The sequence below is a fragment of the Acromyrmex echinatior genome, chromosome 6 (assembly GCF_024713525.1).
Source record: "Acromyrmex echinatior isolate Ae372 chromosome 6, ASM2471352v2, whole genome shotgun sequence".
Taxonomy (NCBI): domain Eukaryota; kingdom Metazoa; phylum Arthropoda; class Insecta; order Hymenoptera; family Formicidae; genus Acromyrmex; species Acromyrmex echinatior.
Window position 1 is genome coordinate 4,416,923 of NC_141857.1, and position 18,697 is coordinate 4,435,619.

Consider the following 18,697-nt stretch of genomic DNA (forward strand, 5'->3'; position numbering starts at 1 on the left):
AATCTAATTGGTGCCCTCATCAAGATGTTTTTTATGGCAATTCCAACTTTTACTCGCTTTCTTATTTTTAAAATATAATTTAATACCTAATTCTTTTTTCACAGACATAGATATATTTGATTAAAAAAAGTTTTAACAATTATTTTAAAGTAGGCCGATCGTTGTATTGACAGTGAACTATCGATGAGTGCCTTTTCAATTGCATTCTCAAGTCCTCGTACGATTCTGTGATAATCTATATATACAGTGTTTGATAAGTAATAATAAAACTCTCTAGGAATAGAATGGACTAAACTAAGTCGAAAAGTTCTCTACCATTTTATAATTTTTACAATAGTTAACAAGATATTAATTATTAAAAATCGCTGAATATTGATTTTCAATAATTTTTTATTCAAGTACTATAAACTTTGCAAAAAAACGGTAAGTAACAAAAATTGTTTATTTTCTTCTTATAGAGTTTTGAAAATTTTTTCAGAATGTTTTAGTACTGCATTTTCTCATATTGATAAAAATAGTTGCCAATGAAAAAATGCGATACTAAAAAGTTGATAAAAAATTCTGAAAAAATTCTTAGAGCTCTATGAGAATAAAATAAACAATTTTTGTCTCTTGCTGTTTTTCTGTAAAGTTGATAGTACTTGAGTACAAAATTATTGAAAACTAATATTCGATGATTTTTAATAATTAATGTCTTATTAACTATTGCGAAATTTGCAAAATGGTTTTCGCGACTTAGTTTAATCTACTCTACTCCTATGTGAGAGTTATCGTTACTTATCAAACATCCTGTATATACATACATTTGACTTTTATTTTAAGAAATGTCATCACAATTCCTCGTAATTTTTATCTGAAATATTCTTTAGAATCAAATTTTCGGAGAAGTTGATTTTTCCGAAAGAATATGTATTATGTAGAATATGTAATATTCTACAAATTATTCTAGACAATATATTAACATATAATAATCCATAATATTATAAGAAAAACAGATTAATCTCTGATTATAATTTACAGATTAATTTTTGTAAATTCTTATGGAAAATATTAACAGCAAATATGTAATCTGAGGTCTGTCTTTATATTTTCTATATTTTTTTTTTCATGCTTCGTGTTCAAAGCATAACTATTTATTTTATTTCATTTTAAGTACAGAGAAAAAGAGAAGCGAGGTAGTAGAAAGAAAGGAGAAAGGTGCAGGCAAGCACAGTTAATTCAACAGAGCCCTTTAGTTTCCGGTACCATCCTGTATGTGTGTGCACATAGTACATCTATGCATAATGAACTCAGCAAAGTAAGACAAGACAAGGTATAGCAACGTTAAATGAGGCAACGTTGTCTATCGTTTACGGAAGGGGAAAAATATGGGGGAAACCAGTGCGTTACGCGCTCATCGCACACATGAGTGTCAATTGACGGCAGTCCAGCTTCGGCAGTGTCCAGCGGCGTAGGTGGATGAGCGGCGGCAGCGTTTGGAGCACGTTCACAGCTTTGGTGTGCCAAGCATGGATCTGACGAAGCAACAACAACAGCGATCGTTGGCGAGCGCGTGCCGCGGCCCGTTGCCGTTTCCACGCAGACCATGGATGAGCGAGACTGGCGTCGCCGCCGCCGCCGCTGCCTCTGGCAACCTGGGCCTCAAAGGAGTCATAGCCGGTATGTTACTCCTTTTCTTTCCGCCTTCCTCCCTCTCCTCTAGGAAAGAAGAGAAAGAGAGAGAGAGAGAGCGTTCGCTCTCACTTACGCGATCGCTCATGACCTGCCGACCTTAGACACCTGTCTGAATGCATTATGTCATGAGGAAATGTGCACCACCGAGAGCCTTCTCTCTCTCTCTCTCTCTCTCTCTCTCTCTCTCTTTCTCTTTGTCTTTTAATAAGTGCACTCTGGCAAATCGTACGATAATGTGAAAGATCGCGCGATCGCGATCTCACACGTTACATACGTATGTGTGTGGCTATATCTACGTTCCTTGCAAGGTCATCATGTTTATCTGAATTTCCATGGTAATGGAGACTTCAAATTACGATCACTTTACGCGATAATTTTTAGTTCTATATAAATGATTTAAGAAATCGATGATTGTAGACGTATAAATTCAGAATATAATTAAGAAAATAAGGATCCTTTTAATTAGAAAATAAAGATGCTAATTATACTGTAATAGCAATCTTTTTTTATATTTAATTTCTATTTCATTGAAATTACATAATCTGTTACTTTTTAATTGCATTTTAATTTTGTGGATTATTTAAAGTCAATCTCCTTTTCTTCAGAGCTATTTAACGCGTTGTCATTGTGGCTGGATCATAATGACCCGAGACATTTTTAAACATCTGTATTTTCTTACATACTTTGTAGATTTAACTAATCAATAGCTGGAGCTAAGACTTTCTAAAAAATTATTGACATTGCGAGAATAGACCAAAAAAATATTCATATTATTATGATCCACCTCAACGTCCGTGTAACATTTTAGCATCACAATGACGTTGGATTAATATATACATATATATACATACATATATATATACATACATGCATATATATATATATATATATATATATATATATATATGTGTGTGTGTATCATACATATATACATACATACATACATACATACATACATACATACATACATACATACATACATACATACATACATACATACATACATACATACATACATACATACATACATACATACATACATACATACATACATACATACATACATACATACATACATACATACATACATACATACATACATACATACATACATACATACATACATACATACATACATACATACATACATACATACATACATACATACATACATACATACATACATACATACATACATACATACATACATACATACATACATACATACATACATACATACATACATACATACATACATACATACATACATACATACATACATACATACATACATACATACATACATACATACATACATACATACATACATACATACATACATACATACATACATACATACATACATACATACATACATACATACATACATACATACATACATACATACATACATACATACATACATACATACATACATACATACATACATACATACATACAAACATACATACATACATACATACATACATACATACATACATACATACATACATACATACATACATACATACATACATACATACATACATACATACATACATACATACATACATACATACATACACACACATACATACATACATACATACATACATACATACATACATACATACATACATACATACATACATACATACATACATACATACATACATACATACATACATACATACATACATACATACATACATACATACATACATACATACATACATGTATGCATATATTATTTCTATTTAAATATAAATATTTGAGGATATAATTAACTTTCAGGTGGTATTACTGGAGGCATAGAAATTTGTATCACATATCCCACCGAATATGTTAAAACGCAATTGCAATTGGACGGAAAAGCCGGTGCTGGTAAAGAATATACAGGAATAGTTGACTGTATCACCAAGACCATCAAGACTCGTGGATTTTTTGGTTTATACAGAGGCTTGTCTGTTTTGCTTTATGGTTCTATACCAAAGTCGGCAGTCCGATTTGGCGCTTTTGAGTCGGTGAAAAAGCAGTTGGTGGATGCGGATGGAAAGCTCAATCCGCAAAGAAGGCTCTTCGCCGGTCTTTGCGCTGGTGTGTGCGAAGCTATTTTCGCGGTTACTCCGATGGAAACGATTAAGGTGAAATTCATCAACGACCAACGTTCGGCGAATCCGAGATTCAGAGGATTTTTTCATGGAGTTGGCATGATTGTGAAGGAACAAGGTAAGGGATTTAAATTTAAATATAAAAAAAGTTCCAGTTTCTCTTAAGCTTTAATATACTATATATTCTTATTTAAACGAATGATGATCTTAATTGATATAAACAATTATAATTATAATAAGTTTGGTTCTTGGGAATTAGCGCTGTACTATGTGCGTGATAAATTTCAATATTATTAAATTGTATCTCTTTAATTAATAATTCGTATACATGTTTTGGCTAATTTTTTTTTTCTTAAAGATTTTTGCGCTCTAATTATCACACTTGACTCTTATATGCCCGTTTTTGTAACTAACTTCAAGTTTAAAGAGTCTAAAATTGTTTAATTTTGATTTTATTAATTCATGTTTTTTGTAAATTAAAAATGGAATATGTTTGAATTATGATCGAATTGTAACGTGAAAAGAAAAGAGAAATATAGAATCATATAATAATTGAAATAAGTACAATTTAATCGTGAAATCCAGTTAAGAATCACAACTTGTTAAACTGGGTCAGAGATTACAACATAAGTTTAAACATATATTGATTTTACAGTATGTACATTATGACACAATCATGAATTCATTTGTAAATGATTTGTTGAATGATGATTGTATAAGAATGTGGCATATAAAAAATTTAAAAAATATATAAAATTGATACATTAAACTATACAGAAAATTAGAATTTAAAATATTGTATATATATATATATTGTATATATTGTAGATAATAATATAAAATGTTGTATATATATTGTAGATAATAATAGTAATTACGGCTTATAGACAAACGATATTTCATGCTTTTGTGTGAATAAGTTGACGTTTTGTTTATCGCGTCACAAAGTCATTGTCTGAACCTTTATATGTATGAAGACACTCTTTTGTGCTTTACATATTTTTATATGTCAAAATTATTTTAAATATTAATATAATGCAATTATATTTATAATATTAACTATAATATTAACAATATAAATATATATATATATATATATATATATATATACATATATTTTTCTTTAATGTAGGATTCAAAGGAATATATCAAGGAGTAGTGCCAACAATTTTAAAGCAAGGATCCAATCAAGCCATCCGTTTCTTCGTAATGGAAACATTAAAAGACTGGTACAAAGGAGGTGACAATACTAAAAGTGTTCCTAAAGTAGTCGTCGGTGCATTTGGTGCAGTTGCTGGCGCAGCATCAGTTTTTGGAAACACGCCTATTGATGTTATAAAAACTAGGATGCAGGTATGTATCTTACATATTTGTAATTTATATTAAAATGTTATTCTAATTAATCTATGTTCATCATAATGTGTCATAAAACTTCATTGTTCTGAATCTCTTTTCTGCTTTTAGGGATTGGAAGCTGCAAAATATAAGAGCAGTATGGATTGCGTGGTTCAGGTATGGAAGAAAGAGGGTCCAATGGCATTTTACAAAGGAACCATTCCACGATTGGGCAGAGTATGTTTAGATGTTGCCATAACATTCATGATTTATGATTCCTTCATGGAACTTTTCAACAAAGTATGGCCTTAAGTCTGTCATATTTTGTATATATATATATATATGTATATATATATACACGCTACATTCTCTCAGATTTTACAAATATTGCTTTTATGTTGACGTATTTTTAAAAGCGTATTTGTGTACAACATATTTTTTAAATTAGAATTTTTATTTATATTTTTATTTAAGATATATATATATATATATATGCGAGAATGTTATCTGATGGCAATGTTCACAACCGCCACATATCGAAAATCACGATAAAGCAAATGTGTCGCGAATGCATCTCTTTCACAAATTGATTTTATTTATGAAGATATGAGCTATTTTACGTAATATGATTATGTGATATTACTACCTCCGGTTCTAGTTGCATTTATATGATGTGCAATGCACAAAAATCTTCTATTAACTACGGAAATTATAAGCCTGTTTTATTTAACTGAACTTTTTGTACGGTCATCTTTTCTCTTTTTCTCTCGAATGTGGAAAGAAAAGAAAGAAAGATGAACTGCAAGAATTTTAGTTTAAAAGAACGGACCTATTGTATTTTATTGAAATTCATGTCATAAATAACTTCGTTTAGAGAGTTATAGAACAACATTCTGCAACGACGTTACATTCCTGCAATCTCAGTCCAAGATACGAATAAAAGTATTGTTTTTATAACCTGTTAAAGTGTGAGGAAATAGTCCATGTATAATAGATGTGTAAGCCATAACATGCATATGCCAATACGTAGATGACATGTATTTATACAGAATATATTTATGTACAATTTTGTACAAAGAGACACGGCAATTGATAAAACAAGGAAAATTTTTCAACGATTTTAATTTTAAGTAATTTCTCGTGTACACAAAAATTTACATTGATGTTGCAGAGTAAATATAGAAAGATGTATGTTAATAAAAAAAATATTTAAGCTAATTTGTATTCAGTCTTCTTTAATGTGCAATCTCTTCTGCTAGCGAAATATAAAAATATCTTCGTATTTTTGTTTGGCAGTCTAGTTTCATAGATTTTTCATGCGTTGCAATATCTATATCTCGTTTTCAATAACGCAGTTTTTTTTAACTGGTTCTAGAGCTGTAAAAATGATCTGGAAATTGTCGTCGTTTGGACGATTCTTTAAAATGCTCATTTGGCTTTCCATCTTTATTCGACGTTTAAAAAACAATTATAAAATGCAAAAATATTGATTGTGTTCGGCATAGGAGGATCAAAGATAACATTAAGGTCTTTACGAATTATTAAAAAAAAATTGAGTTTTTATTTGTAATTACTCATTATTCATAATGTATGCATCAAAAGTCATAATTTTTAATCAATATCAATACAACTTTCCCTCTCACCGCATAAATAAAGATCTTCCATCATTTACATTTTTTTGCATATATATACAGACATGTATATCCCGAGCGTCATAACGGTATCTCTGATTAACAAGTCTCAAAAGAGTTCGAAGAGCGTCCGATTCTCCAGAAGAGATTCTCCTCGATTTACAAGATAATTAATTAACAAATCTATATGGGATTTGCAAAGCGAGATAAAAACGATCCCCTTTTGGTACTCGAGGCGCGAGAGCGGCTGTTGCAAAGCGGTGCATTGGGATCCTCGTCGCGGGCCCCGTATTTTCGCGCGCGTTGCAAACGTTTCCACACGTATATTTATATGTATGTATGCGTGCACGTTTTATACGCTCGTATGCTGATGATAGTGTTACAAAACGAGCGGGGCAACACACGACTGGGGCCTCATCGCGGGCTTGATGGGCTGGAGGAGAAGGAGGAGGAGAAGAGCGCATAGAAGAAGCAAACAGCACCGGGCAGGCGGCAGGCAGCAGTGCCGGCCCCGCTCTGGGCCCGACGGGGGGACCCGGGGTCACATTCCAAGATGGCTGTGCCTGAGGAATGCAGTGGGTGCCCCCCTAAGACGCCTGTCTCCCTCCTTTTTTATTAATCGGTCGCATTTGCCCGTTCTAGCGAAAAGAAATCCTCTTATTACCGCTCGCGCGCGGTGAAACAATGTAACGCGCGTATACGCAAAGAGTTTAATTTGCGAGCGAACGTCGAGGGAACGTGCCAAGGTAAGTCCCGTCGTGGGAGAGCGAAAGGGACGAAGAGAGGTAGAGGAGTCGCACGTTCAATCCGGGGCCTGATCTTCATGCCAGCACGCTGCAGATGATGCCCATGCCAGAGAATGCTACTAGCTCGTCTTAAGCAATGTCTCATAGGGATATCTCTGAGGTAATTATGAGATTCCTGTTGTTACTTTGGGTCCTATCCTAGATTAAGATCTGACTCTCGCTTATACATTGCTCTTGTTGCTTGTTTTGATCGGTCTCCTTTAATTATCTAAGTACATTAATTCAAGTATTTTATTTTGATATTAATTCATATTAATAATCTTATTCTCTGTTTCTCATTCTAGAAAAAATAGTTTATATATGTTAATCATTTATAATTGCTAAGATAAAAAATATCTGATAGTATCTTCCTTATTTTAACTTTATTTAGAACCTCCTACAAAATTATATTTTATTTTTAAAAATATAATCTTATTATTAATAATACTATTAGTAATACTAATTGATGTTATTTTTTTAATTATCATTGATTTTATCACGCAGTTAAGAGTGAAAATAATAAATATATTTAATGATCGCTTATAGTTTCTATATATGAATCTTTAGAAATATACGATTCCTTATTTTAATTTATATAAACTTAGTTATTATTGATAAAAGCAGGAAATTATTTGCTCAAAAAATAAAATCGTGCCAATTTGATGAAGGTGGAGCCCGAAGGTACGTCGGCCTTGGCCGCTGGATCCAGGGCACTATTCTTAGAAACGGTACGCAGGAGTAATACGGCATGCCAGAATGGAGATTACGCATTGGCCGCGACATTATACACGGAAGCTCTTGCCTTGGACCCCCTCAGTCATGTGTTATACTCAAACAGATCAGCCGCCAGGCTAAAAATGGGATTATTTGCGCTTGCATTGCAGGATGCTGTCAGAGCTACCGAGCTGAGTCCGCAATGGCCAAAGGTATGCATTCTTATCCATATTCTTCCCTACATCTTCAATTTCGGATCTATTGTATAATAATCGATTTTCAGGCATACTACCGACAAGGAGTAGCGCTGCAATGCTTAGGACGTCACGGAGAGGCACTCGTTGCTTTCAGCACGGGATTAGCTCACGACGCGTCCAATCATCAATTGTTATCGGGCTTGGTAGAAGCATCTCTGAAGTCTCCATTACGACCGACTTTGGAGCCGACGTTCCAACAATTACGCGCTATGAAACTCGACGAGTCTCCATTCGTCGTAATATCCGTGGTTGGTCAAGAGCTACTTGGAGCTGGACAATACAGAGCGGCCGCTGGCGTGCTGGAGGCTGCGCTCACCATCGGTTCATGCAGCTTGAAATTGAGGGGCTCTGTATTCTCTGCTCTGTCCAGCGCGTACTGGGCATTAAACTCTCTGGACAAAGCAATCAACTACATGCAACAGGATTTAGGTAAGTAACAGATAAATTTTTTTTAGAGCGGAAAGTTTTGCGTTAATTTCTTTTCAATTTGTAATTTGTGAATTTAGCGTAAAGCGAGTTTATATACTGATTGATTAAAACTTTTAGGAGTGGCGCGTTCTCTGGGGGACACGCAGGGCGAGTGCAGAGCCCATGGGAATTTAGGCTCTGCTTATTTCAGCAAAGGTAGCTTCAAGGAGGCTCTAACGGCTCATAGGTACCAACTTGTTCTAGCTATGAAATGCAAAGATACGCAGGCAGCGGCTTCGGCCTTGACCAGCCTGGGACATGTCTACACGGCGATCGGCGATTTGCCGAACGCCCTGGCTTCCCATAAACAGTGCGTGCAATTGGTAAAACAGATGGGTGATCGACTGCAAGAGGCTCGCGAGATCGGTAACGTCGGAGCGGTCTATTTGGCAATGGGAGAATTTGAAAGTGCTGTTGACTGCCATACGCAACATTTGAGGATAGCTAGACGGTTAGGTGATCGCGTAGAAGAGGCGAGGGCTTTCAGTAACTTGGGATCGTCTCATCATTATCGTAGAAATTTCGGGCAGGCGATGGCCTATCACGAAAACGTTTTGAGAATAGCTCAGGAACTCGGAGACAGAGCGATAGAGACCAGAGCATATGCAGGATTAGGTCATGCCGCCAGATGTGCAGGTAATAATGATTATTATTATTGAAAAGTACATTATATTAACATATTTCTATTTCTAACTTTCCTTTATATTAACATAATTTTATTAAAATATCTAGGTGACTTGGCACAAGCCAAGCTCTGGCATCAAAGACAGCTCGATGTCGCATTGGTCACGAAAGACAAAGTAGCCGAGGGACGAGCCTGCAGCAATCTAGGAATAGTCTATCAACTACTCGGCGAACACGATGCCGCCTTAAAATTACATCAAGCACACTTAGGAATCGCGAGATCGTTAGGAGATAAGGCCGGTATGGGTAGAGCGTATGGAAACATCGGCAATGCTTATAACGCTTTGGGTTATTATGAACAAGCCATTAAATATCATAAACAGGAATTAACGATAAGCAAAGAGGTAGACTTCTCAAGATAAATATATCATTATTATGACATTCTTTGTTAACGAAAAATCTGTTGTTCAGGTAAACGATCGCAGTTCAGAAGCTAGTACACATGGAAATTTGGCAGTCGCATATCAGGCAGTGCAAGGTCACGAAGCGGCGTTGAGGCACTACAGAGCTCATTTAGCTATAGCGCGCGAACTGAAAGACACGGCTGGTGAGGCGTGTGCCCTGCTAAATCTCGCCAATTGTCTTTCTTCACGTGGCAGATTTGAAGAGGCGGTGCCATATTACGAGCATTATCTAATGCTGTCGCAAGAATTGCACGACGTTGAGGGAGAGGCTAAAGCATGCCATTTCTTAGGATATGCTCACTACTGCCTGGGAAATCATAGGGAGGCAGTTAGATATTATGATCAAGATTTAGCGCTAGCAAAGGACTTGCAGGATAAATCTGGAATGGGTAGAGCTTACTGCAATTTGGGATTAGCTCATTTGGCGCTGGAAAATCTGGACACCGCTTTGGAATGCCAAAAATATTATTTGGGTAACACTTTCTCTTGCTTTAAAATACATAAATATATATTGTGAACATTTTATAATTATATATTAATACATTAAAAGTAGCAAAATAAATATAAAAATAAAATATATAATGATAAAAAATACATTGTATCGTTAATTTAATTTAGCGATCGCGCACATGACCAAGCATCTGGCTGGTAAATTTCGCGCTCTAGGAAATATTGGCGATTGTTTGTTACGCATGGGAGAGGTTGACGAAGCTATCAAGATGCATCAACGCCAGTTGAATTTGGCGCGTCAAGCTGCCGATCGTTGCCTGGAAGCGGCTGCCTACGGTGCATTAGGGATCGCTCATAGAGCTACGAAGAATTTGGACAAGGCTCTCGGTTTTCACACGCAGGAATTAACTCTGAGACAAGAAGCCGGTGACTTGCGCGGTGAGTGCAGGGCACATGGAAATCTGGGTGCTGTGCATATGGCACTGGGACAGTACACTCACGCGGTCAAGTGTTATCAAGAACAATTAGAGAGAGCGAAGGAATTAGCGGATTCTGGAGTTGAAGCTCAAGCATTAGGTAATATAAATTTATGATATTTAAATTTGTATAATTTAAAATTAAACATTTAAGACGTGTATTTAAAATTTCTTATTTAAGTGAGAAAGATAAATTCAACAATATATAATATATATACAGAATGTGACATGCTAGAATCAAGAAGAAAATAATTTACAGTTTTTTAAAATTAATTTGGGGAATTTGGGGCGATTATTAATATTTCAGATTAATTGCGTTAATGCCGACAACCATATCGGCACGTAATTATCATTTCTGAAATTAATTCATTTGTTTGAAAATATATAAATTAGTTCAATATCTTAATACTTAGACCGTAGTGGCGCTTCGGATTTAAAGTAAGAAAATAATTCTTTGTATAAAAATATAAAAATAATTTTTTTTTTTAATATTAAAGTATTAAATTATATAAGTTAATAATTTTTTTTCCTCTTACACTGTCACTTTTTAGGAAATTTGGGCATAGCTAGGCTTAATATGACGCATTATGAGGATGCTATCGGTTATTTCGAACAACAGTTAGCAACTTTAGAACCGTTAACTACCGGCACCGCTTTACTTGACAAAGCTCGAGCTCTCGGAAATTTGGGGGACTGTTATGAAGCCTTGGGTGATCTGGAAGAAGCTATCAAATGTCATGAACAACAACTGACAGCCGCTACGAAGTTGAAAAGTATCAGAGATCAGGAGAGGGCATACAGAGGATTGGGAAGAGCTCGCGAGGCTACCGGGAACTTACAGGAAGCCTTGGTGTGTTTCGAGAAGAGATTAGTGGCCGCTCATGAAGTGGACAGTCCTGAGGCGAGAGGTGCCGCTTATGGTGATCTAGGTAAACTGATGTAATAAAATTTAGATTAATTTTATTAAATTCTTAAAGAGAAAAGAGATTATAATAAATTTTTAGTAGATATATTTTTATAAAAACCATACGTATTTTTTCGATCGCCTAATATTAATACTACATGTAATTGCTGTTTTATTTATAGGCAGAGTACACGCCGCGTTAGGAAATCATGAGCAAGCTGTTAGTTGTCTGTCGCATCAATTGGCTCTCGCTCGTGGGCTCGGCGACAAAGCGGCCGAGGCCGAAGCTGCCAGCGGTTTGGGAGCAGTACATCTTTTAATGGATGATCCGAATTCCGCGTTACGCCATCATCAGTTGGAGTTGTCGATCGCTGAAGGTTTAGACGCGGCTGGCTTACAAGCTCGCGCTTGTGCCAATTTAGGAGTGACTCAGGAGACATTGGGACAATATGAGGAAGCTATAAGGTTGCAGGAACAATCATTGAGCCTTGCGGCCGCAGCAGGCGATCAACCCGCCCGAGCAGCAGCTTTCGCAAGTTTGGGTCGACTTCATCATTTATGTGGAGACCTGCCACGTGCTCTAAGTTATCTGCAGTCTGGTCTGTCTTTGTCCGAAGGCTTAGGCAGAAGAGAAGAAGCTGCCAGACTGAGACATAGACTTGGTCTTGTCCACTGGGAGACCGGAGAAGCGATCATCTCTGTGGAACACTTGGAGAAGGCCGCAAATCTCTTAGAATCGTTAGACGGAACTTCTGTGTCTCTTTCTTGCGGTCAACCTAATCGAACCGAGTTATTATCAGAAACATACAGAATGTTGCAAAAAGTACTAATCAATCTAAACCGAGCAGAGGAGGCTCTGAATTGGGCGGAAAGATCCAGACGATCTAAAAGTAATTCTTTGGATGATGCAGCTCATTACTCTGAGATCATTGATCGACAACGTGGAGTTATTCTGTATTATAGGTATAATCTTTTTGCAAGTATTATAATTTGAAATAAGATATAATTTATTTAATACTATAATAATTTATATATTTAAAAAATTAAAATAATTGAACAAAATAATTTCAGCGAGGTAGGATGTGAATTGCATGCGTGGTGCTTAGCGCCAGGACGTGGACTATTACGATTCCATTCCGCAACATTGGACGATGGGGTAGGTTTAGAAAAGAGAGTTCTTCAAGCACGCGAAGCGCTCCTGGATGAAAGCAACGAGCTTATCGAGGAATCCACCAAAATCCCGTCAAGGGGTCATCACTTGAATGCTAGTTCCTACAGTTTGAGTAGTCTCTTCAGCGTCGGCTCTGTGAGTTCTCGCGCTGGAAGCGCTCGTTGGGGACGAGGTGCGAAAGGACCTACGTGGCAAGCACCATTGCCAATACAGGTGCTCTACGATCTTCTTCTTGCTCCGTTTGAAGATCTACTACCACCACCACGAAAGGAACTGATTATGGTGGTAGAGAAATCTCTTTACTTGGCACCGTTCCCGGCTTTGCAATCCAATCCAGGCGAGGATTATCTGTGTGAAAGATTCTCATTATTGGTGGTACCATCCCTTGCGGCGCTCAGAAAGAGATCGAAGACGCCTGTACTAGAAGGCGGTGCTACCGTGGCTGCGCTGGTCGCTGGAAACCCTATTCTACCAGAGGACGTTCGAGAGGAATACGGATGGACTGAAAACATCACTTCCACCGAGACCGAGTCAGAAATAGTCGCTGAATTATTGGAGGCTCGCGCAATGACTGGTTAGTTCAGCTATAGTTCTAAAAACTTTTCCTAATTGTATCACAACTTCGAAAATATTATTTGTGAAAGTTTGTTACTTAAAATTTTCTCTCTTTGTTCAACAATAGGATTGGAAGCTACCAGATCAGCGGTTCTGCGATCTCTACCAGATGCGGAGTGTGTTCACCTGACAGTGCCGGTCTTCTGGAATACCGGCAGTCTTGCGTTCTCGCCTGATCAATGCGAGGAGCCATCTGAAAGGCCGGAATACCTGATAAATCAGACAGATTTACTCAGATTAAAGATGTCCGCCCGTCTGGTGGTCGTATCCAGCGGTCAAAGTTGGAGCAACGTAGATTGCACGAATGCCACATCGGACGGTATACAGAATATCGCCAAGACTCTATTAAGCGCGGGCGCGCAATGTGTGCTCATAGGGATGTGGGCAGTACCACCAACCGCCGGTAGCATCTTATTACGAGCGTTTTACAGCGCAATGTTGCAAGGCGCAAGAGCGTCGCGTGCATTAGCCGAGGCGATGCAAACCGTTCAGCATACCAGACACTTTGCTCATCCCGCTAACTGGGCCGGTTGGCTGCTTATCGGTGGAGACACAAGATTATCCAACAAGGTACATTTGATAGGAATTATATGTACTAGTTGAGCAAAATGCAAAACAAATCAATCGCTTGATTAAAGCTTAGATACGTCCTAAATAAATCTAATCTTATTTAAATTTTGCAGTTTTAATTATAATATTTCATCATTCTCTTCTCTTGTTTCGACAGGTCGCGCTAATGGGTCAAGCACTGGCGGAATTATTGCGTGGTGGTCCCGAGCAGAGTAGAGACGCGCTGCGAGTAACGCTTCATCTGGTAGAAAAGTCATTACAAAGAATTCATCGCGGTCAGAAGAACGCCATGTATACGACTCAGCGCAGTATCGAGAACAAGGTAGGCGCGGCTACTGGTTGGCGAGAGCTTCTAATGTCCGTGGGATTCAGATTCGAACCGGCCGGCAATGGTATACCGTCCTCCGTATTCTTTCCACAAAGCGATCCCGAAGAAAGACTGACGAGATGTAGCGCTAGCTTGCAAGCTCTACTAGGATTAGGTCAATCGTCATTGCATGCTTTGGCGAGACTCTTACAAGTACGACTTACTTTAATTAATGTTTAACCAAATATATATAAGGTTCTCATTTTGATCGATTGTGTAAAAAATATTTTAGGCACCAGAAGCCGCAGAGGATGTCATTGCTGCCATGAGAAGAGCCAGTTGTGCTACAGAAGGACAAGAAGTTATATTGCCTGTACATGTTTGGAGAGCATCAGGATCACACGAACTGTTCGCTAGCTTAGGTTTCGACTTGATGGAAGTCGGACAATCAGAAGTGATATTGAGAACAGGCAAACAAGCCTCACGTAGAGCTGTCCAGTTTGCTCTTCAAGCTCTTCTCGCGTTATTTGGTAAATTAAAATTTATATTAATATACGATAATCATAATAAATGTAAATTAATTGTATGTGTGTATTATTTATATGTGTATTGTCAATTGCAGATACACAAGAAGCACCAAAAAGTCTTAGCTTAGATTCAGGTAGTTCCATGGAGAGTTTAGCTTCTGTGGCCCATACTGAGAAAAATCTTGTAGAACGGCCACGATTGGGAGGAGCATTTGCAAGTTACGTGCGACATCGTGGTGAACCAGATGGAAAGACTATGGAACCACCGAACGTTTTGATACCAGCTTCACGACAGCCATGTCAAAACGGTGGAGGTATATATATATATATGTGTATATATATATATATATATATATATATATATATATATATAAATATCTTAAAATTATAAAACAAAATACTCGAATTAACTTTCTATTTGTTTCAAATATTAAAAGTAACATTTTTATAAGATACATTTGATTCCTATAAAATTTTATAAGATATATCACAGAAATTTAAATTATATTCGAACACTCCAGGTGAATCAGACGTGGCATTTACACCTAGTCCTCCTGTGGCGCTTAACTTGAACCATCAGACTCGTATCCGGAATCTTTATCCCGAACAAAATCCGGTAAGACCCGGCTCAAGCTCGAGCAGTTCAGTAACAGATTGGGACAATGGTCACGCCACTGTATTGAGGCGGCAACCGTTACCACCTTTGCCGGCTAATGTATTGGAAAGATTGAGCGTGAGAACCGAGATTGACACGAACTCGTCGAGGAAGCCACGGCATGCCGCAGCGACAAACGAGGACATCTGCAGCGTACAGACCGACGCGACACAATCCACGGAAACACATCCGCAGAATTTGAGGAACCTGGCCACTTCCTTGACGAGTCTAACGCGGGAGCTTACGCCCACGATATCGGAGGTATATCACGAGCGCAATTTGGGATTGGGTCTAGCGCCATCATTATCGAAATTGCTGGAAGAAGTGAGCGCTGTATCCGAAAATGAGGAGTCGCAATCGAAAACGGTGGGCCACAGTCAGACACAGAATTGGATACAGAACGAGTCGGAGCTCTGCCGAAGGGATGAGGCCGACGGTAGATCTATCGCGGAGTCGCAATGCAGCGCCGCCAGTTCGAATAAAATACCTCGGAAAGCACCCGCGCCGCCGATATAGATTATTTATATTTATAAGTTAAAGCATAATTTCGCGAAGTATAGTACTGGGTACCAAAGAATGGGAGACACATTGGGAAACAGGTGGTCAGTGCCTTGCAATCATAGCAAGACTGATAGAAAACGATTGGCGAAAAACGTAGTGCGAGCGCGTATTCACTTGCCAATATTTCTTGGTATTCAAGATGAAACAATATACTAAGAACTGAAAGAATACACTAGGAACCATAAATGCCTTAATATTCACTAAAATGCACATATTTGCATACATGTCCTTTTTTCATATATTGGAATTCGTGAATGTAACGAGTTCTATATACGTACAAGGATGAAATAATCTCGCTAATAAGCGCTAATAAGCGCTAATATGCTCAAGTACGATTTTAATTGTAATCCGTCCAAACGTTTAATTATTAACGTTCTTAATTAACATAGCAAAAAATGACTGTGGAGTTCGGATGTTTAAGCTAAAAGAATCAATTTTTCTCTATATTTCCTCCCATTTATCATTGATATCTGTCTAGAATAAATAATATTAGCTGCACCAACATCCGAGCACCAACATCCTTTAACTTCAATTTAACTATCATATTTCTGATAAATCATGCTAGAAAGTAAATTTGGATTCACATTCTATACTACGTTTGTATCTCGCAAAACACACACACACACACACACACACACACACACACGCACACACACATATATACCCACACAAATGTAGTATTATATTAATTCTAAGAGAAAATTGTTAAATACGTTTTTAAAAAATAACATGAAGGAAATTTGTTCATATATTTTACGAGTTGAATGTTAATTTCAAAATTCTACTTTGTGAAGAGATATAAAGACAATAAAAATGTAGTATTAGCCTTCTTAATATGCATGTAAATACTCTTTAAAAATTCAAGGCATTAACATTATGTTAAGATTCCTCTGCGTAACTAGAAAAAATTTTGCCAACAGACTGATTTAAATAAAGAATTGAATTTAAATAAAAGATATTTGGGGATATTAAAAATAAAAAATATAAAGTCAAAGATATATCAAAGGGCTCGGTCTTTATTTCATAAGCAGTTAAAATAATTTTAAATGACCGGTTACTTGATCTATCAATTTTGCTGGACCCGGTCCGACTGCACATACCGTTTTACTTCCTGCTGGTATTTGCGTATGTCCCGCATCCTGTACAATGTTCGATAAGAGACCTGCAGCTTTAGCTTGCTTTGCTATCTCTATAAGAGTAGCCTCGCTGTCCACCTGGAAATTAACATATCATTTTTCCTTTTATACATGCGTGCGTGTGTATGTGTGTGAAAAGATATTTATTTTAACTGTGTATAGTTAAATATATTTATTAAACATCAAGTGATAGTTTCTTTCGATTAAAACCTTACGATCTGATTCGTATCATAAAGAATATTTAATATGTTAGATCAATACGAATACATTTATTATACATTTTCAATTCATTAAAAATATATATTTTCTTTATTAACTTATTATCAGTATTTAATATTATTCGCAATACCTTAAGAGTGATTTTAGCTTGGCCAGATTTTTCCCATGCTCTTAGAATTTTTGGATGTTTCCTAGCAGCTTTGTATGCTGCAACAGCGGCATGTGAACATTGAGCTGCTACTTTTCCTTTTCCCATTTTCAAATCCGTTCTAATTACCAGGATCAACTTGTAATTATCATATTTATCCATATATACCTGTGTAAAAAAGAGAATAATTGCAACTGATTGTTTAACAGATTATTAGAGAATTACAAAAGTTTTAGAGAAAAATTCACACAAATGATATCATTTTCTTTACCACGTCGTCATCATCTGTTTCGTCGGAGTCTTCCGCAAAGGAACTTTGCTGAGGACTTTTTCTATTCATCATAGTCATGAGTTTATACAGACAATAACCGAAGAGAGCAGCGGCCATAAACGCCACTTTCGGATCTGTAGCCTGCGCTACGATTGTCTCGGCGATGTCGTCCATGGTTTTTAATGTTTTTAATGTATAAGATAAAGCCTGCCTATACGCGAGTTGAAAAATACACACAGTTCTAACTAATTTATAGACACATAAAAGAAAATATATGTGCGTACTACAAAATAAAAATAACCTATAACATTATATTTTCATTATATCAAATGGAAAATCTTTCATATTATTTATTATTGATATATGAAATTAGATATATATATATATATATATATACACACACGTTTAAAATTTAAATGTGTTAATTTAAATGAAACGCAACATTACTTACTAAAATAAGGCGTTGTCGATTATCTCGATGACCACGTTTCTAACGGCATCATGCCGATCCAGCTGATCAATACTGATCAATAATCATACATGATTGTTGCAAGTTTAACTAAAAAGAACATCGACAATTAATAGATCACATGTGGATAATATTTAAAATATTACTAAAATTAA

The 18,697-nt window shown here is 36.6% G+C and overlaps 3 protein-coding genes across 3 annotated transcripts; 2 read left to right on the plus strand and 1 right to left on the minus strand.

Annotated features, from left to right (window-relative positions):
• Positions 1–41: 41 nt before the first annotated feature.
• Positions 42–6,338, plus strand: sea (mitochondrial citrate transporter scheggia). Its single transcript, XM_087407053.1, has 4 exons — positions 42–1,659; positions 3,469–3,903; positions 4,918–5,138; positions 5,250–6,338. The coding sequence occupies exons 1-4, from the start codon at positions 1,509–1,511 to the stop codon at positions 5,430–5,432; spliced, it is 990 nt and encodes a 329-aa protein (XP_087263179.1). The 5' UTR covers positions 42–1,508; the 3' UTR covers positions 5,433–6,338.
• Positions 6,339–7,208: 870 nt separating this feature from the next.
• Positions 7,209–17,621, plus strand: LOC105153936 (uncharacterized). Its single transcript, XM_087407001.1, has 15 exons — positions 7,209–7,657; positions 8,205–8,462; positions 8,534–8,936; positions 9,054–9,611; positions 9,708–10,003; positions 10,071–10,536; positions 10,682–11,089; positions 11,541–11,918; positions 12,076–12,856; positions 12,965–13,638; positions 13,747–14,249; positions 14,407–14,769; positions 14,849–15,086; positions 15,179–15,397; positions 15,605–17,621. Exons 1-15 carry the CDS (start codon positions 7,634–7,636, stop codon positions 16,252–16,254), a joined length of 6,219 nt encoding a protein of 2,072 aa, XP_087263127.1. The 5' UTR covers positions 7,209–7,633; the 3' UTR covers positions 16,255–17,621.
• On the minus strand, positions 17,296–18,681 carry LOC105153937 (peptidyl-tRNA hydrolase 2, mitochondrial). The gene is made up of 4 exons (XM_011069095.2): positions 18,525–18,681; positions 18,074–18,284; positions 17,785–17,970; positions 17,296–17,513 (listed from the first exon to the last, which is right to left on the minus strand). The coding sequence occupies exons 2-4, from the start codon at positions 18,245–18,247 to the stop codon at positions 17,331–17,333; spliced, it is 543 nt and encodes a 180-aa protein (XP_011067397.1). The 5' UTR covers positions 18,248–18,284; positions 18,525–18,681; the 3' UTR covers positions 17,296–17,330.
• Positions 18,682–18,697: the final 16 nt, after the last annotated feature.

Coding starts and splice junctions, on each gene's coding strand:
- sea (XM_087407053.1), top strand. CDS start 1,509: ATGGATCTGACGAAGCAACAACAACAGCGATCGTTGGCGAGCGCGTGC. Junction 3,904..4,917: donor CATGATTGTGAAGGAACAAG/GTAAGGGATTTA, acceptor TCTTTAATGTAG/GATTCAAAGGAATATATCAA. Junction 5,139..5,249: donor TTATAAAAACTAGGATGCAG/GTATGTATCTTA, acceptor TTCTGCTTTTAG/GGATTGGAAGCTGCAAAATA.
- LOC105153936 (XM_087407001.1), top strand. CDS start 7,634: ATGTCTCATAGGGATATCTCTGAG. Junction 11,090..11,540: donor AGTTGAAGCTCAAGCATTAG/GTAATATAAATT, acceptor GTCACTTTTTAG/GAAATTTGGGCATAGCTAGG. Junction 11,919..12,075: donor TGCCGCTTATGGTGATCTAG/GTAAACTGATGT, acceptor TTTTATTTATAG/GCAGAGTACACGCCGCGTTA.
- LOC105153937 (XM_011069095.2), bottom strand. CDS start 18,247: ATGGACGACATCGCCGAGACAATCGTAGCGCAGGCTACAGATCCGAAA. Junction 17,971..18,073: donor AAACAGATGATGACGACGTG/GTAAAGAAAATG, acceptor TTTTTTACACAG/GTATATATGGATAAATATGA. Junction 17,514..17,784: donor AAGCTAAAATCACTCTTAAG/GTATTGCGAATA, acceptor GTTAATTTCCAG/GTGGACAGCGAGGCTACTCT.